Source organism: Leucoraja erinacea, chromosome 18, assembly GCF_028641065.1.
Source record: "Leucoraja erinacea ecotype New England chromosome 18, Leri_hhj_1, whole genome shotgun sequence".
Classification (NCBI taxonomy): Eukaryota; Metazoa; Chordata; class Chondrichthyes; order Rajiformes; family Rajidae; genus Leucoraja; species Leucoraja erinaceus.
The window spans coordinates 30,592,132-30,619,871 of NC_073394.1; the positions used below are offsets into that span (position 1 = coordinate 30,592,132).

The following is a 27,740-nucleotide window of genomic DNA, read 5'->3' on the forward strand; positions in this document are numbered from 1 at the left end:
CCTACTGAGTTATGCCCCTGTCCCAGTTAGGAAACCTCTGGAGACTTTGCGCCCCACCGTGCGGTTCCCGGAGGTTGCAGGTGGTTGCCGGAAGTTGCAGGTAGTGGAAGCAGGGAGGGAGACTGACAAAAACCTCCGGGAACCGCACGGAAACCTTGGGTGGGGCGCAAAGTCTCCAGAGGTTTCCTAAGTGGGACAGGGGCATTATTCCAGCATTTTGTGTCCATCTTTAGCAAAACATTAACTGAGCATAAAACCAATGCTAGTTTCATTACATTCATCACTCCTTTCCTTCAATCTATCAGATGCTTTTTGTTCATTTTCTGACACCATCCTGGCAAAATCCGATTAAAATCTACTCATCTCCAAATCGACTCACCCTGATAACGATAATTTACTTGAAACAACAGGCGTATTTTTCCTCTACAGGTGCTGCTACCTGGTCTGCTAAGTATCACAATGCTTTACGCTTTCAAAAGTAGGTATGATATTGCATTTTAACTGCACCAGACTCGGGACAGAATCAATTATTTTCTGGGCACTCCCATTGACAATTGCCCACATCTGTCGGCACGAAAGTCCATAGTGGGGCTAGTCCGGAACTTAGTCTGAGGTCTTCTGTGCACCAGGACACAAGCAGTGTGCAATCCTCTGTAAGTCCAATGAGGCAGTTGCAACCTCCACTGATCTCCTTTACACGCTGAGAAATCTGCCTCCTGGACCTGCGCTAGCTTAAACCAGGTTGAAGATCTGGATGGTACAAGATGGTACCTAAAACCTTGTGCACTGCCTCTGTGTGGTCTACCATTTTACACTCTTAGGATTGTGCCTAATGTACGGTCAAATTGTCACTGAACCATCTACAAAAAATGAGTTTTCACTGTAGTTGGGATACACTTGGCAAACAGGTGCCATTGAATTATTGAAGTGCATTAAAATGAATGGGAGAAATCCATTGCGAGGAAGAGGGTAAAAAGGACTTTCAATTAACTTCATTAAACCAAATAAAATGCTTTCTTTGCTCTTAATTGTTCAATTGAAATAAAATAGTAAATAAATTTCCAACATTCTTTTAAATAATTGTAAGCAATTTTTTGATTCATTGTGTCCATTGAAGGCATTCATATCCATTAAAGATCAGGGACTGCCTTGATGGCTGCTACGGTCGAGACAGACAAGGTGTCATCACCTCTCTGTCATTGCACCCAGCTAAGTGTAGGACAGCATGAGTTACCCTTGTTGGGAGCGGGTTTCTGGTGGAAGTCGATGCCCAGCATAGCCCAAGGCTGAAAGGGGGTACAAGACTAAAACGTGGTGACTTTTGTGTACTGCCTCTGTGTGGCCGGCAGTCTTGGGCCCGCAGAAAATTTGCCCCAGGCGAAAGTTTTAAGACTTACTGCTTGCTTACACCAGGAACAGCTGATAGCTACAATTTCTTTACTGTGGAAGGAAAACTTCTGCTGGAAACCCTGTAAGGAAAGAAAAAAAAGGTTGTCGATGAGCAAGTGATTTGCAAAGCTGACAATGTCAACCCGACACACATTTAGGATATGTAGAAAGGAACTGCAGATGCTGGTTTACACCGAGGATAGACACAAAATGCTGGAGTGACTCAGCATCTTCGGACAGAAGGAATGGGTGATGTTCTTCAGATCTCTTTGAGGATGACGTCCCAAAAGCATGGCAAAGGCGACCCCACCCATTAACTGGAAGACAACTCATTGAACAGTGTTACAGCATCATTTGGCCAGACCTCAGACTATTTCCAATCTGTCACAGAAGAAGATAAAAGTTTCTTATTTTAAACATATGATTTGGGGGTACCTGGAAAGAATGCTTTAAACTGAAAGAAATCGAGTTCCTTCTAAAGTTCGCAAAATATGTTTCTCCTCAAATATACTGATGTGCCAAGTGTTTTTTTTTGTGGGCAATGGATTATAAAACTATTGAGCGGAGGCTATTTTAAGGCACCGATAAATCCAGAGGCTCTTTTACATTTAGAATTAGATTCTGCAAAGGCTCTGATGAATTGTAACAAAATGTCAAATCAACTGCTTTGTGCAGTATTAATCAAGTCTCGTGCCTTTAGCCTGAACAAAAATGTTATCACAAGCACACATCCAAGCATAAGCAAGAATTGAAGTGCTTATTTTTACAATAATTATCCAGTGTATGTCTCTTTGATTTCATTTCACCATCACTGCAACTCCCTCAGTTCCCAAAATTGACACTCTTCGTCAGTGAAGTCAGGTTTATGTCTATCTTGTATATCAGGTTTATGACTATCAGATATGTCTATCTTGGTGCACGTGGTATCAAACACAACTTTCAATTTTAGCTAATGTGTTTTTATTTCCCTTAATTTCTGGGTAAGCTTATCAATAAACAAGCAATCGTTTTTTACTTAGGTCTTAGACAATAGACAATAGGTGCAGGAGTACGCTATCAAATGCTTTCTGAAAGTCCAGGTACACTACATCCACTACATCTTCAGAAACTCGCGTTACTGAGAGGGGCACAAGAATTGCTCTGATTTAACATGTACTTGACCAGCTGAAGGATTCACACTGATTTTGCCTCCCCCACATCACAGCAACGTGATTACGTCCCACACCACTCTGCACCCCTCGCACCTTGCCACACTGCTTGCACTTCCCATCCTGCCGCCTCCGATGAACCCAATGGTGCCGGACAAACGTGGGCTGCAAAAGAAGAAGGGAAACAAGGAAATAAAAGTTCATAAGGTCATATGGAATGGGCGTACAATTAGGCCATTCGGCCCATCAAGTCTACTCGGTCATTCAATCATGGCTGATCTATCTCTCCCTCCTAATCCCATTCTCCTGCCTTCTTCCCATAACCTCTGACCCCTGTACTTATCAAGAATCTATCTATCTCTGCCTTAAAATTATCCACTGACTACATCCTTCTGTGGTGAAGAATTTCACAGATTCACCACCCACTGACTAAAGAAATTTCTCCTCATCTCCTTGCTAAAAGAATGTTCTTTAATTCTGATGCTATGACTGCTAGTTCTAGACTCTCCCACTAATGGAAACATCCTCTTCACATCCACTCTATCCAAATCTTTCACTATTCTGTGAAATGAGGTCCCCCTTCATTCTTCCAAACACCAGCGAGTACAGGCCCAGTGCTGACAATTGCTCATCATAGGTTAACCTACTCATTCCTGGGATCATGCCTGTAAAGCTCCTCTGGACCCTCTCTCAAACCAGCACATCCTTCCTCAGATATGGTGCCCAAAATTGCTCACAATATTCCAAATGTGGCCTTACCAGCGCCTTATAGAGCCTCAACATTACATCCCTGTTTTTGTATACAAGCCCACTCGAAATAAATGCTAGCATTGAGTTGGCTTTCTTTACTACCGATTCGACTTGCAGATTAACTTTTTGGGAATCCTGCGCCAGCACTCTCAAGTCCCTTTGCACCTCCGATTTCTGGATTCTCTCCTCATTTAGAAAATAGTTTATGGCTTTATTCCTACTATCAAAATGCATGTCTCCACACTTTGCTACGCTATATTCCATCTGCCTCTTCTTTACCCACTCTTCCAACCTGTCCAAATCCTGCAGAGTCCTTACTTTGTCTACACTATATTCCCTTCCACCTATTTTTGTATCATCCGCAAGCTTGGCCACAAAGCCTTCAATCCCCTCGTCAAAATCATTAATATGCAACATGAATAGCGACCACAGCACCGACCCCTGCAGAACTCCACTGACAGCCAACGAGAAAAAGCCCCCTTTATTGCCACGCTTTGTCTTTGCCATCCAGTCAACCTGCTATCCATGCTAATATCTTCCCTTTGATACCATCGGCTCTCATCTACCTCAGCGGCCTCACATCAGCCTAAGGTCAGTGTCACAAAGTGGCGTGGTCACAGTGGCAATCTCATGCTCTCACATGACCCGTGTGCTTCAGATGGAACGAATCCTCTAGGAATAGAATTGTCTCACTGATTCCTTACGTAGCCACAACCTCTCATTTCTAAAGTATACAAAGGTGATTTAAGTATTGTTATGCCGATTTACGTTTTTATAATCACAATTCCAGTCACTCAGTCCTTAACAAAACCGACGCATTCTAGAGATAGAGCTAATTTCTGCAGATAGAGTGTAAATTCACCTTTGGAAGTAAAGGATTAAAAACTAATTCAGGCAGTATCAAAAAATTGTCACACTGCTGTTGAGAACTGCTTAGCCTGGAATAGATTAATTGTGACCAAAATGCCAGTGTTAATGTTCATTGCAAAGTTTGATTCCTTTTTTTGGCTTGATTTGTGGTTTTTTTTTCCTGATGCGTAACTGTTCCAAATGATTTGCGTCACTAGAACAAGGTACAAAATTGATCTGCAATGAGATCTCTATCCTCATTGGTCCAGTAAACACTATTAATTCACTGAATGACCAGGTTTCACATGTATTTGGCCTTGAGACTGTCCTAGTTAAAGGGACAACTCTTAAGACTCCTTTCCTTGTCCCTTCCAAGATCTCCTTCAACTTCCACCAAGAAAGCACGTGCCTGGAAAGCTTTGCTCTGCCTTTCTTGGGCCACAATCAGCTTCCTAGCCTCAAGATTGTTCCAGGTTGCTGCAGAGTTCCTTAAGGGCCTGTCCCACGGGCATGCGACCTGCATGCGGCAAGCGCGACGTAAAGGGCCGGTCCCACCAGCATGCGCCTCGCGGGCCCGGTTCCCCTTGGATCGCCGGAGCCATATGGAGTTGTGCGGAGCTGGTCCCGACATCGCGCGGGGCTCTGAAAAACTGACCGTGTTTAAATATGCCACGCGGCAACGGCCTGCCAGCCCGCAGCCACCTCGACGCCGTGTCACTCACTTGGCCTCCGCGTGGCTCCCGTTTCTGGTTTGATCGCACTTGCCGCATGCCGTACGGCTCAAGCGACCACGTTAGGTTGCGTTTGCCATATGCAGGCGCATGCTAGTGGGACAGGCCCTTTACAGTTTACTGCGCACTGCTTGCGAGGGAGGTCAGCCAAACCTCCAAACGCAAGCAGGAACATCATCTAGTTTTCCTTCAATCCTGTGTTGGAAAATTTGTGTTTAGGGTAGTGTTAACGTGCGGTGATCACTGGTCGGTGCGGACTCAGTGGGCCGAAGGGCCTGTTTCCACGCTGCATCGCTAAACTAAACTAAAATTTATCGTCTTACAATGACACCCACAGCCTTCACCTGGTGATAGCTTTTAAGGGCTTCCGCTACCATTGTAAAAATAGGGCACATCTCCTGTGGTCCCATTTTTCACCTTCTCGCTAGATTCCCCTTTCCATAATTGCAACATTCAATCGTTCAGTAACTGGAAGTGTGTGGCTAATATTGTGATAAGTCCCTTTTAACAGTGGACTCCAGGGATTGCATCTTATGTTCCACCCGCTGATAACTGCGAAACTTACAATACATTAACAGAGAATGTCATGCTGGAATGTAGAATGTCCATTTGAATGAGAGATTCTAAAGGGAAACTCAACAATAATGATGTGTGAAACATTCAATGGAGATTCTTGCGCATGGTGATCTACAAGTAGAAATAAAGAACCGCAGATGCTGATTTATACCAAAGATAGACAAAAATTGCTGGAGTTACTCAGGGGGCCAGGCAGCATCTCTGGAGACAAAACATGGGTGATGTTTCGGGTCAGGTCCAAAGCAGGGTCCCGGTCCTGAAACATCACCCATCCTTTTTCTCCAGGGATGCTGCTTGAACCGCTGAGTTACTCCAGCAATCTTTGTCACCCACAATGTGGTTTTAACACCAAAAAGAGTAATTTCTAGCAATGGGTCTTTGTCCACCTCTAAAGATAAAATGTCAATATAATGTGGATCCTATCCATATTAAAAACTTATACATTTGGAAGGTAAATAATGTTTTTATATGACTTCTATGTTAGTGTCTGGGTACTTTGTTGTATGCGGATCGTATGTTTAGAGGTCCTATGTGCCTGGTGTGTAAGATAAGTACGCTCCTACAGAGTATTCTTTATTAATCATTAATATTACATACATTAAATCAACAAATGATTTTATAAATAGAAGATTGATAAATGAAAGCTGCCCTTCCCCTTAAGAGAAAGGAGATGAATTGGTTAAAGATGTTAGAAGAGTGAAAAAGACCCCAATGCAGGTTCCATATTGTTCAGAACAATTACAAATATTTAATTCTAACAGCTAATGTGCAGTCAGAAATATAAACTAATGGGTATAGAATCTTGGATGTTCCCAGTACTATTAACCCTTCCATATGTGAGGAATTTGCAGCAAGATTTGAGGCGAATTCCAGCAGAGTTCATATCAAATCAAACAATAACCACATGGAAAAGATCATCTTTACTCTTTTTCTTGATACATTGCTTGTGAATTCCCTTACCTCTCGAACATTACGTGATCCAGATTCCCGGAATGTTGGTTTACACCGAAAATTTATCTGTGAATTAAAAAATAAACATAAAATAGTGTTGGTATATTTTTTTTAACAGGAGTAAATTGCCAGAAGGTATAAGTTTAGTGATCCATTTTGTAGAAGGTTTTAATAAATTTCAATTAATTGCTTTGAGGTGAATTTAAAATTAGTAGCATGAAAATTGAACAATGGATAGGAGTGAATAGGTATGTTACAATACTTACCTTCAGCGGCGCTGCAGTTCTGCCACTGGCCGTGTGCGCGACTTTGGCGCCTTTGGGGGGGGGGGGGGGGGGGGGGGCGGGGGCGGGGGCGGGATTGCAATGCCGTTTTCTCCTGCCTGTCCGAGATATATTTTCTCGGGCTGCCAGCTGATGCAGAGAAATTGTTCAGACTTACGTTCTCGGAAGTTTTGAAAAAAAATCGCGGGACAATTTAATCGCTGGAGTAAAATAAAAAAGCAACTTCTAATGCTGTCAACGCCAACAACGGGACGGATCTCACGTACAGGACAAAACATAAGGTGAGTTGTTTATTTTACATATAAACTTGCTTCTTAGGATGACTTTAATCTAATTTTCATTGGTGAAAATGTGATTATGGCCCCGTACGAACCGGCAGTGTTTTTCCTGCCGATATGGGGTTCAAATTCACTGTAAACCGCAACGTTCCAATCGAGCGTGTTCCACAAAAACCCACTCACAAGATGAGGAGGCGCAGCTCGGGCTGTGGGTAAAATGGCCATTAATTTACAGGAATTCCCAGGGACAGGGAGACACCCAGGGTCCAGTACACCTCTCCTGACCCTGCAGTTCATACAAACATTTATTCTGCAAGAAAACATTAAATTCCTTCCATTTGCCCTATAAATTCATGACAATGAGATTTAAAAATCATGGTATAATGTGAATTCTTGTGTGAATGTTATTTGGACACTTAGGCGATTTAAAAATCTTTTCTTAAGAAATGGATAGATGTTTAGATCTAGTATTTGAATTTTGGAATTAGCTACAATTAGGTAACTAATTAATTAAATGCTTTAATTTCAGGTCATCCAAATAAAATTGTTTCATATTTGTTTCAGAATGCTTCAATTTATAATAACTGAAAAAATCTTTCAGTTCTCTTAATTTTTCAGAAAGGTATGGGCTTTTGACTGTCCTCAATCACAGCTTTTGTGTTAAGTCAATGGAAAAACAATAGGGAACAACGTGCTAATTTCCGAGTATAAAAATGGCCATAACCTTTTTTAATACTGAAGTTATGAAAGTGAATGAGGTGTCAAATTAAACTTATTTTTATGCTTTATATGATGGGATAAATTGCAGACTTGATTTTTAGAATCTCAACATTTTGTAACATTGCTAGAGTGAACATTTGGAGACAGTACATGGTGATTAGGGACAATTTAGATGGCTTTTTGAAGGCGGTGGCCAAATGTATCAGATGCAGTGTGGCCAAACCTAAGGTCATAAAAGTGCATTGGGGGCAAGCTGTTTGGAGAGATCAATTGCATTCGTAGCCAAAGCCGTTAAATGAGGGAAACATACTGTTGTTGTTAGTTATTACTTTCTATTGCAGAGAATATTTATATCCTTTGTGATAAGGTCAATTAAATGTCACTTGATAATTGGAAGGATAACTCCACAGAGAAGAGGTCTCAGATACTTGCTTTCTCTAGATGCTCAATACAGACTGTGTGAACCACTATCTTGCAAGCAGCACATTTCTTCCGTGACACCGACCTCTGCTGCAAAGGGAAATAAAAAGAATGATTGACCACCATGTCCCGAATCATTAAAAAGTTTTTCAAAACTTTTCCTAAACTACTTAACTGAATGTTCGAAACAAGTACAGGATGACAATAAAGGATACTTGAACTTGAAACAAAAAATGACCATTGTTTTAAGTTTTGACCAGTAACTGCTGAACAGGAGTGGCATTATATCCGAATAAAGCTAGGCTGACAATGTCACATAATTTTTTTTCGGTTTGGAGAAGACACCACACCCCCTGGTACTTTCCCTGCAACCGCAGGAGATGCAACACCTGTCCATTTACCTCCCCCCTCAACTCCATCCAAGTACCCGACAGTCTTTTCGGGTGAGGCAGAGGTTCACTTGAGATTCGCTGAACACCTCTACGTTCAGTCCGCCTTAACCTACCCGATCTCCCAGTTGCTCAGCATTTTAACTCCCTCTCCCATTCCCTATCTGACCTTTCTGTCCTGGGCCTCCTCCATTGTCAGAGTGAGGCCCAGTGCAAATTGGAGGAACAGCAGCTCATATTTCGCTTGGGTAGTTTACACCCCAGCGGTATGAACATTGACTTCTCTAACTTCAAATAGCCCTTGCTTTCCCTCTCTCTCCATCCCCTCCCCCTTCACAGTTCTCCCACCAGTCTTATTGTTTCCGACTACATTCTATCTCTATCCCGCCCACTCCCCTGACATCAGTCTGAAGAAGGGACTCAACCCGAAACGTCACCAATTCCTTCTCTCCAGAGATGCTGCCAGCATTTTGTGATCTACCTTCGATTTAAATCAGCATCTGCAGTTCTTTCCAACGCAGGCTTCCATACTGGTCACTAGAGGGCAGTGTTCCCCAGTACTGTATAAATATCAGTCTGAGTTTTCATGGACTGAAAATTGTCAACTTCTTTGAAAGTTTCAGTTTAAATTTAATCATAATGATCTAATATTCTTGGCACTTCGCTAGATCAGAGGGAGAGTTTATAGAGTTATTCCATGCACACTAACCACAATATAAAAGGTCACCAAACAGTGAGCAATACTCACCAGCAATTTTGCAATACAGTTTTGTTCCCCAGCATAGCAGAAGTCTCCAGATACATTGGTCTCAAACCAGACGTGCTCGCCATACAGTGCATTCTCCTAAAGACATGTTTGGACAACAAATTGATTAGCTTAATGTCCAAGGAAGAGAGTTAGCAAAAACATTTGTGCCCTTCATAGATCATAAAATTCTTATGGTGCAGAGAGAATCCAGGTGCTCCATCAAGTCCACGCTGGTTCTGTTGAGCAAGGCAATCTTTCCCTTCCCCGCAATCTTTTACTTTAGCCCTGAAAATCGTTCTCTTCCAAATGCTTGTGTAATTGCTTTTTGGATGCACTGATCGATTCTGTTTCCATCATGGGCTGGCCCGGATCGCTCTCCTCTCCTTGCTCCTCGCCCAGCGTCGCTGGCTCCATCCTCCTGGTCTCTAGTCTATGAGGGACAAGCAGGGGCTGGCACAGCGACCTCCCCCTTCCAGACCAATGGTCCGCTGGGTCCAACGAGCAGGAGACTGGCTCAAGAGATTTATAGTTGAAATCTAACTGGATATGTTTATAATGTTCAGCATAACCACAATGCCTTTGTATCCTACACCTCTATTTATGAAAACCAGGATCACACATGCTTCATTCACTCCCAGCATATCTTACCAATTGCAAAGTTTCATGCACTGATCCATGTTTTCCCAAATAGCCCTTAGATCTCGCATGTTTTTCCTAGATTGTCTCTCCTCTTTCTGACAGATGACAACTTTGTGGTCAAAAGGGGCAGTAAGTCCAGGCCTAGGGGGAGAAGAGATTGATTCCGATGCCTTGACATGCCATTTGTGGGTGGTAACATGGCACGGATAACCCAAAAATCCATCTCACCATGACCATCGATGTTCTTACAATCAAACCGAGTGTTCGTGCATGAAGTGGACACATTGATAGTCCTAAATGATTCATATTGAGAAAAAGACAAGCTGCACCTTGAAATTGCACACATTCTCAAATGCAAAGAATTAGGACAGCCGTCAACTCACCAAGATTTAGTTTGAAACTAAAACTTTCCGTACACAGATATGTGCAGGTGGCAACAGATGAAACAAAAAAGACTTTGTGCAATGTAGATTTTTCCTCAACATCAACATAAACAAAAAGGTTGATTCAAGTTGAGTTTGTTGTCATACGCAGTAGTATGGCAAGGCAAGGTACAATGAAAATGTTGCTTGCAGCATCGTTATAGCCACAGTCTCAAACAACACAGCAAACACATATTATCCATAAATTACACCAATTCTATACAACACTGAAAAGAAGAAGATTGAAAAATACAAGAAATTAGTACAAAGATACACGCTTAGGCAACAGCCATGGTAGTACAAGGGGTAGGGCCTCAGTGTTTGAGGTAGGAGTACTCCATCAGAGGGATAAAAAGCTTCTGGAGATACAACCCAAGGGTTGTCCTTCCATTACACATGTTAAGTTGTTGTTTACCACTTGCTCTTGAGTGAGACCATGACATCTCATGTTTTGTGTTCCCATGTGTACGGAAGAGGCTGATTTGACAAATCTGTGAAGATCCACTCCACAGGTGACAAAGGTGGGAGGATGCTGTAGTTCTTGATTTGCAAGATTCTTTTTTCCTCTTCACTTCCTCCATTCTAGCTTCCTCATATGAACCAGCAAATTCTGTTTTTATGCCAGTAGGCCAAACGGAATGATCTGATGCTTGTTTTTCCCCAGTGGTGTGTGTGAATGCTGAAACTCTTTAGGGATATTCTGAGAGAGTCCTTGAAACTCTTTTTCTGTCCACCATGAGATTGTCTGTTATTAGTCATCGCTATGAAGTAGCTGCTTTGGATAACTTTCAGTAAGTAAACAACTCCTCATCATATGAGTGCTTGCTCTGGTATGTCTGCTGGGCACCATCTCAGGACAAAAAAGGACACAGACTGCTGGAGTAACTCAATGTGTCTCAAGGCAGCATCTCTGGAGAACGTCAGCAGGTGACGTTTTGGGTTGGGACCCTTCTGCAGACTAACTGTGGCTGGTGGGAAGAAGGCTGATGACATTGTAAAATTATCTTTATTCTCTGATATTTATCTCAGCATACCCGTCAGCAGCTCATATAGTAGATGAGACTCTGCATTTGACCTCAGTGGTTTTGTAAATGCACAGTCTTTTACCCAGAGTAGGGGAATCAAGAGGGCACGGTTTTATGGTATGGGGAGAGATTTAACAGGAACCTGAGGACAACTTTTTTTACACAAAGGGCAGTAGATATATGGAATGAGCTGCCAGAGAAGGAAGTTGAGGCAGGTACGATCACAATGTTTAAAAAACATTTTAGCAGGTACCTGGATAGGATAGGTTTAGAAGGATATGGGCTAAGGTAAGGCAGGTGGGACTAGTGTAGAAGGAGCATGTTGTTCGGTGTGGGCAATTTTGGCCAAAGGGCCCATTTCCACGCTGTATAACTGTGCGAGTCCAGGTGGGGCATAGCGGGGAGAGGGTTTAGAGAGAGAGGGTCATGCAGTTACCTTAAATTTGAGAAATACCACAAGGGTGTAAGCTACCCAAGTGGAGTACGAGGTGTTCCTCCAGTTTGCATGCGGCCTTACTCTGGCAATGGAGGAGGGCCAGGACAGAAAGGCCAGTATGGGAATGAGACGAGGTTAGCAACTGGGAGATCCCATAGGCCTTGGTGGACCGAGGGTAAGTGGTCGGTGAAATGGTCACCAAGTCTGCACCTGGTCTGGTCAACCTGAAGGAGACCACATCAGACGTGCTGAATGCAGTAGATGAGGTTAGAAGAGGTGCATGTGAACCTCTGCCTCACCTGGAAGAGATGGGGTTAGAGGAGGTGCAGGTCAACCTCTGCCTCACCAAGAAGGTCAATTGGGGGGGGGGGGGGAGTAACATCAGGACAGTACCAAGGGAAAGGCCAATCTGACATCTAGAATATAAGCACATATGATGACCAGGAACAAGCTGGATAATCAGCCTCTCACTGTCCACTGGTAAAGGTCAGAATCAGTTACTTGTGTTTATATGGAGCCCTTCACAATCTTAGAATATTCAACAGTACTTCACAGCAATGATGTATCCATGAAGCATGGAGATTGTTATCATGTAAGAAATGTAATTAATTTATGCCATCAAGCTTCTACAAACAACAATGACCATGAATTAATAAATAATCCACTTTCACTGTTATTAGTTAAAAGCCAGTTGTTGGCCCTGGCATGCTGGATAATGTTTTTTTTGGAAAGTACTGTGGAAAGTATTACATCTACCTCAGATGGTCACAGAGGCTTGACGTCATGACTTAACCATGAGGTAAGACCTCTGACAGCTTCACCTCATGTTAACCTCACCGACAAGATGAGGCTTGATTTTACAAATCTTGGCAATAATATAATCTAATAAACTCACTGGGGTGTCTGAGGTTACATTTCACACTGGTTTCCACCTGTTTTCCTCTATCACGACTCAGGACACCATTTTTGTTCAGGATACTGGACATAGTTATGACATGGGACACTTGTAACATGAACTCTAACGTCCTGACTTTAATGCTCATCGCTGCTGGGTCATTAAAGCTCTGATCTGCAATCTTGCCCCAAAGACGTGACCCATCTTTAAGAAACTAAATGCATCAGGTCAGAAAATGCATATCAAAAATAAGAACAAGAAAACAACCCTTTCAACTTTCAGAAGATGTCCAAATCTTAAACAAGCAGCCCTCAAAATGGGCCGCAAAAATTATTTTCTGCTGAACTTTGGTTGAGAAAGACAAGTTAAAAAAAAGAAGGCTGAACAATAAAATAACCGATTCGCATTAAATCACCCAGTAAAAAACAAATGATCACAGTACTCTGAAGGAATCAACTGCAGGAAAATGCAGTAACTCAGTTGGAGTGTACGTACAGTATGTACACAATGGGAAGAGGTTTGTTACAGGGAAGTATTTGGAATAGTGGGAATGTAAAGAATGAGAGCGGGTTAATATAGAGAAGAATATGCATTGGGAGTCACTGAGTACAGATGCACTGCATACAATCAAACTCACTGACGTCAGAGTGAGTGTATGTAATGGCAAGGTGTTGGGAACAGTGGGAGTGTGGTTTAGTGGGATTTAGCATTTAGCAGGAAAACATATTACTACCAAACACAATGCAAGGAGTGTGGTTTAGGGGATTGCTTACAATGAGAGCCATTTGTTACAATGGGAAGGAGAATCTGATGCAGTGGGAGTACATGCAGTGCAGAGGTTTTGGCACAATGGGTATATTTACATTGGGGCGGGTGGTTTTTTTATACCTTGTGGCTAAAGGTATCAAGGGGTACGGAGAGAAGGCAGGTACAGGATACTGAGTTCGATGATCAGCCATGATCATACTGAATGGTGGTGCAGGCTCGAAGGGCTGAATGGCCTACTCCTGCACCTATTTTCTATATTTCTATGTTTTTGACAAAGTGCAACCTATACAATGGGATGGTGTGTTTTTAATACAGTGGGGATGTACATGAGTGTATTTGGGCAGGGCATTGGAAACGATGGGAGGGAGTTGGGAAAAAAATGAATTACAAACAAAGTGAGTGAATGAGGAAAATCCTTTGACTGTTCAAATGCGAGGTACTCACCATCCAATCCACGGTGCTGCGCACCTCACGGTCTGCATCATGCCGAAGGACTGTGCTTGGGTTTGGTTGAGTTACCAGGTGCTGCAGGCCTGATTTTGCGATAGCTTTTCTGAAATAAACCAAAAAAATTGAGTTGTTCACTGCTCTCAATTTCTCATCCACTACTGAAACAATTATAGAGAGTAGCAATGAAACAGAACAGATCCTTTCCATAATCTCATACGTGATAATCTAACGTACTACTCTGTTTAACTCAGCAATTATTTTAATAGCCTTTGTGTCAGTTACTGTTTACAATACTTCAATTTCCCCACATCTTGCTGTTCGTGAAGAATAGAGATAATTATAACCTCAGTAACCAGTGGCATGACTAGTCTGCCAGTTTTATTGCCATGATGTAATATTTCAACAAGGAGTAAAATAGAGTGGAATATAAACATCCATACTCAGTTCACCAAAGTGTAAATTAATTTAAAATTATCCCCAGAGTGCGGTTAATTCATCCACGATGCTCTTCAACATATTCCCCATGAGTTAAGAAAATTGAATAATCTTCCATGCACTTTGGTCCTAATCTCACTTCTGCAAATGGTCCAATGGTATTTAAGGTAATTTAATTTAATGTAATGCTTACTCACATGAATAGAGTCCAACATTTTAAGCACATTTGGGGGGCGGGGGGTAACTAAAGCAAGTTGCAGACATGTGAAGGCTTCATAGATGGGAAACTAAAGGGACATGAGTGAAGTTGACTTTGAATACACATTGATCTTAGAAACACACCATTCTTGCAACACACTTAATGATTCCAAAACTGACCCAGTGATTGTCGTTAGAAAAGACAATGGGCTGTTTAGGAAAAGGTCAAGAGCACTGAACTACATATCTCACAACTCTTACAATACAAAATGGCTACAACTGGACATCAGCAGGAATGACTGGAGGAATACCTGGTCTACAAAAATAAACTAAAATGTAGCCCCATCAACAACAATAAGTTTCAGATAAAAGTGTAGAATTATAGTTGTGCCGCATAAAAAGCAGGACAGTGTCTATGCCAACTATCTATACTAATCTCACTTCCATGCATTAATTCCAGATCAATCCATCCCCATCTCATTCGTACATGTCCAGATGTCTCTTAAATATATTTACTGTTCCGGCCTCCACCACCTCTTTTTGAAGCTCATTCACCAACTACTCAGTTTTCCTTCAAATCCCCTTCAGACCTCCTTCTTCTCACCTTAAACTATAATCTCTAGGTTTAAGGGGGGGGGGGGGGGGGGGGGGGGGGGGTGGAGAGATTTAATAAGAGCCTGAGGGGCAACTCTTCCACATAGGGGTTGGTGTGTATAGGAAATGAGCAGCCAGAGGAAGGTGGTTGAGGCAAGTACAATAACATTCAAAATGCATGGAGAGGAAAGGCTTCGAGGGATATGGCCGAACGTGAGCAAATGGACCTGGTTTAGATGAGGCATCTTGGTCAGCATGGGCAAGTTGGGCCGAAGGGCTTGTTTCCATGCCGTATGACTCCAGAAACCTATGACTCAATTTCTGCAGCTCTTTTCCCTTCAAGTAATTTTTAAGGTCCATATAATCACTCATACAACAATTTCCCCCAGTACCATAGCGACAACTTCTGATTAAAAAGCTCCAGAGAAGTGCCTTGAAAGCATTCTGAAATGAAAGCAAAGCAGTGGAATGTGGATGGTCCAATGCAAAGTAGAACACACAAGCAACTTATGTTTAGGGTGACATTAGGTTTATTGCAGGTGAAATAAGGGAGGCTGGCAAAGTCTTCACTGGAAATTAAGAATATGTAACAATGGTACGTGATGGTTTTGGAATAAATTAATGAGGCAATGGAAACAGGCTTGTTGCTGCCATCATCAAAGCTGGTCCAAAGCCTGGTTCAAAGCTGCTCTTACCGTCAAACACAACACCCAACTCACGATCACTCTGGTTCAAGTTCACACAGTTGTTGGGGATTGGGATGGGGTTTTAACTTCAGAATGGACTTTGAAGTCCTATCTGCTACTTAAGTTTTATTCGTATATGATTGGCAAGAAATGTAATGGTAGGAGATGGATGAGAGCAGTAGTGCTAAGGTGAACGAGGTCATTAGTGTACATGTGGAAATTAATGCTGTATATTCGCATGTAGTCCCAACATGTAGATGTGATGAAAGGAACCAAAGATGGGATGGATAAGAGAGGTAATGATAGGGAGTGGGAGGAGAACCAGTAACTTAAATTCATTGAATAGCTAAGAATGGGTACAGTTCCACACAAATAGACACCAATGGAGAGCTACTGAAGGATGGGGTGGGCCACTGCCAAGGATTGTCCACGAGTTGAGAGGAGTGTAGAACCACTAGTTAATTTGGCCACAACCATAATGAAGGTCATCGGTAACCTGGTGAAGAAACTATCTTGATTCTGTGACATGGGAGAACCCCTAATTGGAGGCAACCATTCACTGAGTTCCCAGAAAAGTGGCCACAATTGGCCAACAAAGGTGCACAACTCAGTTTACATCAAAGAGTCTTAAAAATAAATCTAAACCTTTACTTAGGTAGCACATGATGATGCATTCCCTTTTGCATATAAATATTTTGTCCTTTGGGTAGATGAACCACGTTGTTTTCTATGTTAGCAGAACGAGGATATGGGCCTTCATCAAAAGAAAGTTCAATGAGTTCAAGAACTACTCATTTTGGAGTCTGGGAAGAAAATCTGTGCTGGATTGAAAGTTGAATGTGGGACCTTGCGCTCAGTGGAGAGAAACCAAATATTAGAAACAACTCTCTCAACATCAAGGCAAAAATCGGCAGCGATGCATGAAGGCAGAAACCCATATGTTGTGAGGCTACCAAGACATTCAGATCCAATAAATGTGTGCCAATTATTTAAGAAATGCAAGAACAAATCTGGACTTAATCTCCAAGAAAAATTAAAAGAGAGACTTTTCAAAACCGATGGTAGGACTGGGTGGGCGGGCTGTACGGAAGGTAGTTAGATACATCTCCGCTTCTTTTTCACCTTTTCTAGTTCTGTTTTTTTTCTTGTTTTTTTTTTCTCTTTTCTTCATTTTTTTCCTTTTTTTCCCTTTCCTATTAATTAATAGTTTATAAAATGTTAAAACTGAAGCTGAAAATTGTATAACTGCTATGTCGATCTTTTGCTTCTAACAAAAAATTTTTTTTTTTTTTAAAAAGAGACTTTTAAAGATATAAATCTGTAAAGTTGGCAAGAGGGGGGAAAAAGGTGATAATAGACCAAAAACAGGAATGACCTGCAAATAGCCATTTTAACTATCAACTCATTACTCTATTAAACAAGCCATATGTACACCAGTTAAATGTTCGGAAATAAAGCAGAACTTTTTGTTGGCATATATATAAACTTACTCTCTCCCAACATGCAACTCAGGAACTGTCAGATGTCATATAAATTTAAATGGAACATTATTAAGCCACTGGTTGTAAACTGTCATTTTCAATGCTGACAACTTATGTTAAAGTGTGCGTCATAACAAGGTACTCTAATTAGCTCAGATTTTGAAACAAATCCAACTAAGCAAAGGTAATGTGTGAACACCAGTGCCGTCTGGTGACTAAAACACTGAACTACTTGGATTTAATGCACTAATTAGATCAGTGCACGTGTTTGGTGAACATTAGGAAGCAGCATGCCGTTTCTTAATTAGCCTGGATGCCAGGTTTCCAACTGACATTCTCAATTGGATGCTGTCTTCCAGCAGTGGACCCAGCTCCAATTCTACTTGACTCGAACCATTGCAAGGTTGTTCACAGGGAATACACATCGCCCGCTGGCTTTGCTAAAACCTATCATTTTAGAACCCAGAAGAGTATTGCATAAGACCAGGCCCTTCGGCACACAATGTCTGTGCCAAACCATATCTTATCGACCTACACATAACCCATATTCCTGCATATCCAGATGCCTACCTTGAAAGTTAAACTGTTCTTATTTCGTGAAGTACTGACAGAGAACAAGAGTCATACATCATAGTACAGCCTCTTCAGCCAAACCCACACATGTCAACTAAGATGTTAGTCCCATTTACCCGTGTTTGGCCCGTATCCCTCTAATCCAAATGAAGTGGATTATCGCTTTCAGGTATTTTTATGTATATTTTGGTATTTTAGAATATCTACAAACCAGGGGTTGGGTTTTCTCAGTTAATATTAAACATCCACTCCAGAAACTAGAGAAGCCCTCTTGAACCTTCAATGACCTAAGACATGAGTTGTGTATTACACATTGCTGTAGAGAGAAATAGTAAAACATTGGGAACAGCAGAGACTCTTGTTAAAATGGCAGCAACAAATTTATATTTGGATGGACTAATCCACCACTATTTTTCGACAATCAATTAGATGAAATCCATTCCCGTTTATCAATTCTGCCTTCAGCCCTTATAAGCTTCACCCTATAATCCCTCCAGATGTATCAAGTACTCAGCTTGTAGCACTGGCTATACTGAAAAACAACACTGATATTGACCCTTCAAAGCAGAAAGATTCAAATTTGGCCAGTTTGAAAACAAATTTCTATCAAAGCGATGACAATGCTTGGCAAGCTTACATGCAGTATGGCCAGCCAGAATTACCTGTAGCTTGGAGGAGAATTTATCATGCAGCAGAGAATTCTGCCTTTCAAGTGAAATTGAAAATGCAGAGAAAGGAAAGAGGTGATTGTCGATGGTGGTGGGATATGGATTCTGGATACAAATTAAAGAGACTGTGCAAGGATTGAAGACGAGAAGCTTGCTGAATTCCAATATCCTATGGAACGGTTTGTTGAAGTTTATGATTTCAGTAAGGAACAGTGTCACCTTGGTCAAAGTAGCAATGCTAAGCCTTTGCACAGAACCTATCCCAATACTGCCAGACTTGCAACGTGGCAATGTGATTGCTGATGGCATATGCTTTACTGTGTCATTGAAAGTCAGAGGTGGCTTTGCTGAGATCCTGGGAAAGAACAGCCACACTGCGGCAGTCAAAGTGCAAATCATAGAGCTTCCAATTTTAGCTCAGTTTATCCAGGAGATTTCAGACCACTACAACACCTAGGATTTATTGAGAGGGAGGAGAGGGGAGAGAGCCAAAGATGTATTATATGGGTTCAGACATCTATCTCAAATTCTGGACATAATCTCAGATGAACTGCGCCAGTCAAGCTAGGCTAAGAAATGATCAGTCATATTCAATTATTATGATTTTTTGTATTAAAGGGTCTTTCCTTCATGAATCTAGGAGAAGCGGTTGAAATAATCAAGAGTCAAAAAGCAAAGAGTAGTCTTCAGCAGAATTAGTTCTTTCGTGTGACCAGCACAACGAAGAACAGAGAGGTGAGATAGCAGCTGCAGCTGCTAAACACCTATCTGGATAACTTCTTGGTAAAAGCAAATTAAAAGTGTGTTGATTATACACAGTGCACAAGGTCCGTCCAACATGACTGGGAGTTTAACCCCAATCATGAAGAATTGGGAGCTGTTACGAGTCAGTGTGAAAAGTCTTGTATTTGGCGGGAGAGAGGAAGAGGAGCGAAAGGTGAAGAGAAGAAGATGAAGATAAAGAGAAAGGTAGTAAGGAGATCATTCCCAGGAGATGTTGAAATCTCTATATGAAGAAACTGCAGATGCTGGTTTACACCAAAGATAGACACAAAATGCTGGAGTAACTCAGCAGAACAGGCAGCATCTCTGGAGAGAAGAAATGGGTGACGTTCGGGTCGATACCCTTCTTCAGTCTGACGTCACCCACTCTTCCTCTCCAGAGATGTTGCCTGTCCTGCTGTTACTCCAGCATTTTGTGACTATCTTTGTTGAAATCTGTAGTTCACTGCATGGATATTTAACATATAGAAGAGTGATAATGCATGGCATGTCCGAGAGGGGAGAGACATGAGGAGGCCAGTGAAGCATAGTCAGAAAGGGGAAATGACATGGCCGGAGGAAAGAGGGGATGAAGACAAGGAGGACCAGAGGTAGTCAGCCAAACCTCGTTATAAGCGTTTGGACAGAAAAAGGGGGCCAGAGGAAGCAGGAGGGAAGTTAGGGGAAGGTGTGCAAGGGCGATCAGGGCTGAGGTGGAGGTAGAAAAGGACATGACCTGGTACAAAAGAGATAGGAAAAGAGACGGAGGGAGATGAGGGAGTGACCAGGAGGCAATGAGGACATGACTGGAAATGGGATGAAAGGAATGACATGTTGGAGGCGAGGGGAGAAGGTGGATAAGAGAGGATCAAGAGGGTCAGATGGAGGGAAGGTAATTTGGTGAATGGTTATAAATGAACTCTCACTCTAATTTCAAATTATTTCAATGTCCACAAGAAATGCTTTCATTTAGCTGTGCTGCCAGGGTCACGGATGTGATTTTAACTTTAACGTAAGATTAGAGATCCATTCTAATTAGTGTAATTGATGAAGCAGATGTTAAGTCCTAACAGCAGACGGGAAGACAGCTCCTCGATAAGTGGAGCGCTCAAAGATCGATATCTTTATTTACCCCAACAGCCTTGGCTTTAACACCCCCCACTCTTGAAACAGTGGGATTTTACAAAGCGGTTCATTAAATGCTCGGCAGGGAATTTTATTTTCCAGCAGGAGAGCTTTTCCCTGCTGTTTTTTCACCAGTAGGTGCTCCACAATCAATTATCTCCACAATTTCCAGATCTCTGCAAATGTACACACAATTCATATGATGCCTCCTGGTGAATGCCCTTCACTGAAGCTCAATAGACAATAGACAATAGGTGCAGGAGTAGGCCATTCGGCCCTTCAAGCCAGCACTGCCATTCAATGTGATCATGGCTGATCATCCCCAATCAGCACCCCGTTCCTGCCTTCTCCCCATATCCCCTGACTCCGTTTCCTTTAAGAGCGCTGTCTAGCTCTCTCTTGAAAGTATCCAGAGAACCTGCCTCCACTGCCCTATGAGGCAGAGAATTCCACACTCACAACTCTCCGTGAGAAAAAGTGTTTCCTCGTCTCCGTTCTAAATGGCTTACCCCTTATTCTTAAATTGTGGCCCCTGGTTCTGGACTCCCCCAACATCGGGAACATGTTTCCTGCCTCTAGCGTGTCCAAACCCTTAATAATCTTATATGCTTCAATAAGATACCCTCTCATCCTTCTAAACTCCAGAGTGTACAAGCCCAGCCGTTCCATTCTCTCAGCATATGACAGTCCCGCCATCCCGGGAATTAACCTTGTGAACCTACGCTGCACTCCCTCAATAGCAAGGATGTCCTTCCTCAAATTAGGGGACCAAAACTGCACACAATACTCCTGGTGTGGTCTCACTAGGGCACTGTACAACTGCAGAAGGACCTCTTTGCTCCTATACGCGACTCCTCTTGTTATAAAGGCCAACATGCCATTTGCTTTCTTCACTGTCTGCTGTACCTGCATGCTGATTGGACCTGGTAGGTAGGCAGTGGTAGAACCTGGGTGAATTGCTAGTATGTAAGTAGAATGTGAATGTAGAGCCATCCAATCCAAATTGCCCTAGATTTCCCTTTGAGTTCATTGGGTATTATCCGCAAGAAAGTGAGCAAGGGGCTCTGTTAGAACTGTCCATCTACCAGCTGTAACTCCTCCACAGCTACAAACAATGTCAGGCCTATATGTTTCCAGCAGATAACGAGAAAAGGCAGCAAAGAAATGCCTAATTCCATCTCCGAGTTAAGATTCTCCTTACCTCCTCCAAGAAAATGGAGGGATACAGAGGAATGGATTGAAAGATACAGCATGGAAACAGGTCCTACGGTCCCACAAGTCCATGTTGACCATCGATCGCCTGTTTGCACTGTTGCATGTTATCCCACTTTTACATCTACGCTACCAACTTGGGGCAATTTACAGAGGCCAATTTATCTACCAGCCTGCACTTCTTTGGAAGTTTGGAGGAAACTGGAGCACGTGGAGGAAACCCACACGGTACAGGGAAAATGTGCAAACTCCACATGGACAGCACCCAAGGTCAGAATCGAATGGCACGGTGACGTAGCAGCTCTGCCAGCCGTGTTGCCCTTAATAAGCAAGGCTGGAAGTGGCTCCAAACTGTGGGGTGCCATGCCTGGTATTTGCTGTGCATCAAGCAGAATGGGTTTCAGGACGCCCCCCTTGAACAGTACCTCACTTCACTACAGCCAAGTACAGCCCCACGTACATCGTCTACATGCCCGCCTGCAACAGTCTTCCTGAAATGTATTCTAAAATCAATCCGCCATGAATGTGTGGTGAGAAGCGAAATGCGTGAGAAGATATGCAGTGGGATTTTTTATTCAACTGTTTAAAAGGAAAGTGTAATCCTGTATAATTGGTTACAGGTAGAAACTGCAGATGGAGGCCAGCATTGGATCGACTCCATAGCACATTGGACAGGAGACCATCAATCTTGGAGCAAGGGTGTGTAAACTGACAACACATCACACAGTCTGGTTTGCTGCATGGTAGTGTATTATTTTAGCAAATGGATGAATTAAGCCTTTAAGCCTCTAAGGGAACCATTTAACACAGAATAAACCGAAAAGGCTTACTGCAGTGGAATAAAATGCACTGGCTGACATTCACATTCACATTCAAACACCTCTCTGTTCCTGTGCCTTTCACCATTACCCCCAAGCTTTCCTTATAACCACATAATGAAGAACACACTGGTGACGAATCACTGACACCTGGGCAGTGCAGCGTTTGATCCTTGCGTTTCTGCCACATTGGCTTTACTGTTCATTGATGACAAACTAGTCCACTAAATCAGTCAATTTATTGCAAATAAATGAATATATCCTGTCAGGTAATGTTATAGATTTACACAGAACATGGAACAGTACAGCACAGGAACAAGTCCTTTAGTTCACAATGTCCATGCCAAACATGATGCCAGGTTAAACAAATTGATATGCCCTCCATTCCCTGCATATCTATGTGCCTCTCCAAAACACTCTTAAATGCCACTAGCACATCAGCCCCTTGTCATCATACTTTGTGTGAAAAATCTTGCCCGACATATCTCCTTTAAATTTTGCATCTCTCACTTTCAAGCTATGCCCTCTGATCTTTGACATTTCCACCCTGGGATTTGATAACATTCAGACTTAAATTGAAAAAGCTTCAATTGGATATGATCCAGTGACAAACAATCAATCATCTAAATCTAAAAACCACTATGAAGATGATTAAAGTGACTTTTGATAGATGTACTGGATGTAGAGAAAAATGTGAGAAGTTTGAGAAGAGGGCACTCAGTGTAAACTTATGATTTATCGGGAGAAATGGATGCTGTGCTCTGATATATTGGCACAATGTATGTTTTCATTTCTAGGAAACATTTTTTAAACTAAAAGAGCAGAGATATGTCATTCTCTTCCAAAATTCCCTGTAATCTGAGTCCTGTAAGGAGGGGAGTCAGATAGTCTGATACAGGAAGGAGGGGGGGAGGGGGAAGGGGAGGGGGGGGGGGGGGGGGGGGGGGGGGAGAGTAGAGTATCCATTGTATATTGGGCAAGATTATGTCAATAAAGTAAGAAAGTGAATGTGATACACTGATCAGCCAGAAACACACTGCGCCAGATTAGTCACGAAATCTACCTTTAATTCTAAAATTGCAAAGATTCCATGTTCTCCAAAAGGGAAAAGAAATGCTTATTTGGCAGTTCCATCACAACCAACCAAAAACGCTTGCGGATGTCAACATTATGAATGAAGACAAAGAACATAATCTATAATTGCCTGCAGCTGTACGGACATGTACACACAGCGTTCACCAATCTTAAAATCACTTCAAAGAATTCAAACACTCTTCTCATTTTGGCAATAATGCTGTGAAGTATCTTGGCAACTTCATCAAATTAAACCATAGGGCTTAGGCAGAAACGTTTGGAACAGCATAGATATATGGAATGTAGAACAATGGAACTTGGCAAAGTATCGAAAGGGTTTGTCAAATTAGGTGGTGACCACTGTTTTTTGTTTGTGATAGCACATGCCACCAAAATGTTAAAGACTAGATTGATGATCAGCATCCAAATGAGCTGCATGAACAGCTATATGTGAGCGCCACTTTTTTCTGTCTCCAAAAAAAAAGGACTGGTGATAACTATGTTATGGAAGATGGTTTCAGCAGTAAAGGAACTGATACAAGGCAGAAATCTTAGCAGTTACATGAATGGGTTGTCCAAAGCTCATTCTGGAGTCAAGAGTGCCACCAAAGTTGCAAATACTGGATTAGCATTAAGCACTGTCAATTCTCTACACCTCCGATGTTAATCAGAGCTTATCGTCCAGTCGTTCTCCCAACAAAAACAACAAGGAACCAACAGAATCTTTCCGGGAAAACCAAAATTAATTCAGCCCACAATCTGTTCAAATTTTTTTTAAATATTGGGAACTCAAGTTATGAAGTTAGAATACGTGTAAATAATTAGTTAATAATAAGGGTTGGCTTTTATTAAATTTAAAAAAACATGGCAGAAGTTGCGATTTTGATCTTATAGCTCTGTGAATGGCTCTCAGGAATGATTCAACTTGATTTTCTAAAGTATTTTAATGGCATTAACATTACATTCATTTAACTGTATTCCCAACGTATTCAACCTGAATTGAGTGCCACAGAGAGAAGCTGACTGGATGTACTTAATTGAATGATGCATCTAAATATAACTCCTTCCCCACTAACCCACAAGTATTCATCCGATGTGACCATCATCCCACAATATAATGGAAGTCACTAGACTCCTTAAATTCTTTGAAGAGAATTTTGTTTTTCCACGGGAAAGTTGCCCTGCTGCTCTCTCAACCAATTACCCAGGACTTCATCTCAACAATTTTTAGGTAACTTCCATTCATATGCATATCTCATATTGCAGGCCCAGTTGAATGCCCCATTGAAAAGCTCAAAGGTGGTGCTTCAAAAAAAAAAAAAAATGAAATGATTCAATTTATTGTCATTGTCAGTGTACAGTACAGAGACAACGAAATGCATTTTTAGCATCTCCCTTGAAAGGGAGACACAGGGCGTCGCGGTGTGCCCGCGCCTGCCGCCGTACATTCCATTACAGGCAAAGGTGGGTGAAGTGTCTTGCCCAAGGACACAACGACAGTATGCACTCCAAGCGGGATTTGAACCGGCTACCTTCCGGTCGCCAGCCGAACTCTTAGCCCATTGTGCTATCTGTCGCCAATAAAGGGAAACCAGAGGATTTATTAATGAAAATAAAAGTTCCTGGTGTAGGAGGTAATATTTGCATGTGGACAGAAGGCTGGCAGAATAACAGGAAACAGAAGGCACAAGAGACTGCAGATGTGAGATTATGTGGCAAAAAAAGGAGAGCTGCTGGAGGAACTGAGTGGATCAGACAGCATCTGTGGAGTAACATGGACAGTCAATGTTTTGGGTCAAGACCCTTCATCTCAATGGAAAGAGTAGAGGAGAAGTAGCCAAATTAAGAGACATGGGGGGAGGGGGATATAGGTGGGACAAAAGCATGTAAGAAAGTTGAGAATCTGTGGAATTCTCTGCCACAGAAGGCAGTGGAGGCCAATTCACTAGATGGTTTCAAGAGAGAGTTAGATATAGCCCTTAGGGCTAACGGAATCAAGGGATATGGGGAGAAAGCAGGAGCGGGTACAGATTTTGGATGATCAGCCATGATCGTATTGAATGGTGGTGCTGGCGAGTTTTTATGTTTCTATAAGTGGATACAGGTGAGAGGGGGTTGATCGTCAGGTAACATACGGGTGGCAGAGACAAAGGCAGAGGGAGCAAAAGACGCTGGGAAGTGATATGGAGCACAAAAGACTGCAGGTTCTGGCCTGATGGGAAAATGTAGAGACTGGTGTTGCCCTGGAAACAGGAGGTAGGGATAAATGTGCCTCTTGAAGGGTAGCAAGATGTAATGCATGGGATCCAACTGGGATCGGTGCTGGGACTCTATAGTTTATATAAACTATATTTACGTAAACATGGTCTCTGATGTTTTCTGATTGACACGACAATGAGAAAGAAAGTAAGCTATGAAGAGAATAATTATAATAATCATAATCACACTTTATAATAATCATGAATAGGAATATGTTCATATAGGGAAATGGACTGGTTTAGTGGGTAAGCAAAGATCTGGAAAGTGCTTTCCAGATCTTGATACGATCTGGGTGTCCGAGCGAATTTCACAAAAGTACAGCATGCAGGTACAGAGAGTCATTATGGAAGCTAACAGAATGTTGTTAGTTGCTAGGGAAACTGAACAGAAAAATTGGAAGGTTATGCCTTTCAGTTTGACGGGGCAGCAGTGAGAGCAGGTCAGATTGAGTTTATTATCATATACATACCATGAGGTGAAAATTTTGCAGCAGCATCATAGGCACGTCAACTCAGACAACACACAGCGTAAAATATACATATATTTTACACAAGATGTTGAAAAGAAAAAAGAATATACAAAAAACAAGACGTTAGAGGTAAACACAATTAGAAAGCAAGTCCATGCTAGTGCAAGAGATGGTCGGCGGTGTTCAGTTGCTGAGGTAGGATTAGGGGTGTGCAGGTCAGTTTAAGGACCTGATGCTGGTTGGAAAGCAGCTGTTCCTTAACCTCATGGAGTGGGACTTCAAACTTCTGAACCTCCTACCCAATGGTAGCAATGGGAAAAGGGATAATGTAAGTCCTTGCAGATAGAAACACCTTATTGAGGCAGCTCCTCACGTAGATGCTTTTGATAGTGGGGAGGGTTGTGCCTGACATCTAAAGTACTGTGCACAGGATTGTTCTCCCTATACAAGGATGGAAGAAAATACATTGAAAGTAGTAGCAACAGACTACTGAAATAGCAGAAATAAATATGATGGCATATGAAGAAAGATTAGATGGGCTAGGCTTTTATCTTCTGCAATTTAGAATAGTGAGAGGAATCTCAATTGAAACACAAGATTCTAATATGCTTGCCAGAAGGTATGTGTAAAGGATGTTCCCTCTTGGGGGAGACACAAGAGGTTACTTTTTAAGGCAAAGAGAAACTGATGTTTATTCTCTCAGAAGATTACAAGCCTTTGAAATATTTTTCCATAAAATAAGCAATGGAAGCAAACGAACGCTGCAAATATTTTTAAAATTAGAGTAGACAAATACTTGATAAGCAAGAGAATGAAAGGTCGAGTGAAATGTGGGGATGAGGTGATAATCAGATTGGCCATGACCTTATTAAATAGCAAATAGCCTCTTCAAACAAGAGGACATGACTTCAGAATTAAGGGACAGAAGTTTAGGGGTAATATGAGGGGGAACTTCTTTACGCAGAGAGTGGTGGCAGTGTGGAATGAGCTCCCAGTGGAAGTGGTGGAGGCAGGTTCATTGGTATCATTTAAAAATAAATTGGATAGGCATATGGATGAGAAGGGAATGGAGGGTTATGGTATGAGTGCAGGCAGGTGGGACTAAGGGGGAAAAAAAAAATTGTTCGGCATGGACTTGTAGGGCCGAGATGGCCTGTTTCCGTGCTGTAATTGTTATATGGTTATAGAAGGCTTAGGCCCATTCCTACAAACAATTCATGTCTGATTTCATGGAAGATTTCCTGGCACTTCAATTACAAATGTCATAAAGTGTCACAAAGACCACCAGGGGCACCGGGAAGATGGCTGCCCTGTAGCAGTCTGTTCGGATTTTCTTTCTTTTTATTTTTTTTTAGTTCGTTGAAATTTTGTTTTAATGTTCTTCGGTTTGTTTTATGTGGGGTGAGGGGGAAACTTTTTTTCAAGCTCTTACCTTCCCAGAGATGTGATCAATTTTCGGATCACATTCTCCGGGTGCTCTGCGGCCTTCCATCGATGGAGCTAGAAGCCTCCTCGGAT

At 42.1% G+C, this 27,740-nt stretch overlaps 1 protein-coding gene across 1 annotated transcript in view; it reads right to left on the reverse strand.

Annotated features, from left to right (window-relative positions):
• The window catches only part of dgkza (diacylglycerol kinase, zeta a), a 263,694-nt gene that overhangs the window by 181,043 nt on the left and 54,911 nt on the right, over positions 1-27,740 (reverse strand). Inside the window, exons 3-8 of the mRNA XM_055649718.1 lie at positions 13,863-13,971; positions 9,234-9,329; positions 8,109-8,186; positions 6,404-6,460; positions 2,634-2,702; positions 1,398-1,469 (exon numbers count right to left, since the gene is read on the reverse strand). Coding sequence (XP_055505693.1) covers positions 1,398-1,469; positions 2,634-2,702; positions 6,404-6,460; positions 8,109-8,186; positions 9,234-9,329; positions 13,863-13,971 — 481 coding nt within the window. The remainder of the gene's footprint in view (positions 1-1,397; positions 1,470-2,633; positions 2,703-6,403; positions 6,461-8,108; positions 8,187-9,233; positions 9,330-13,862; positions 13,972-27,740) is intronic.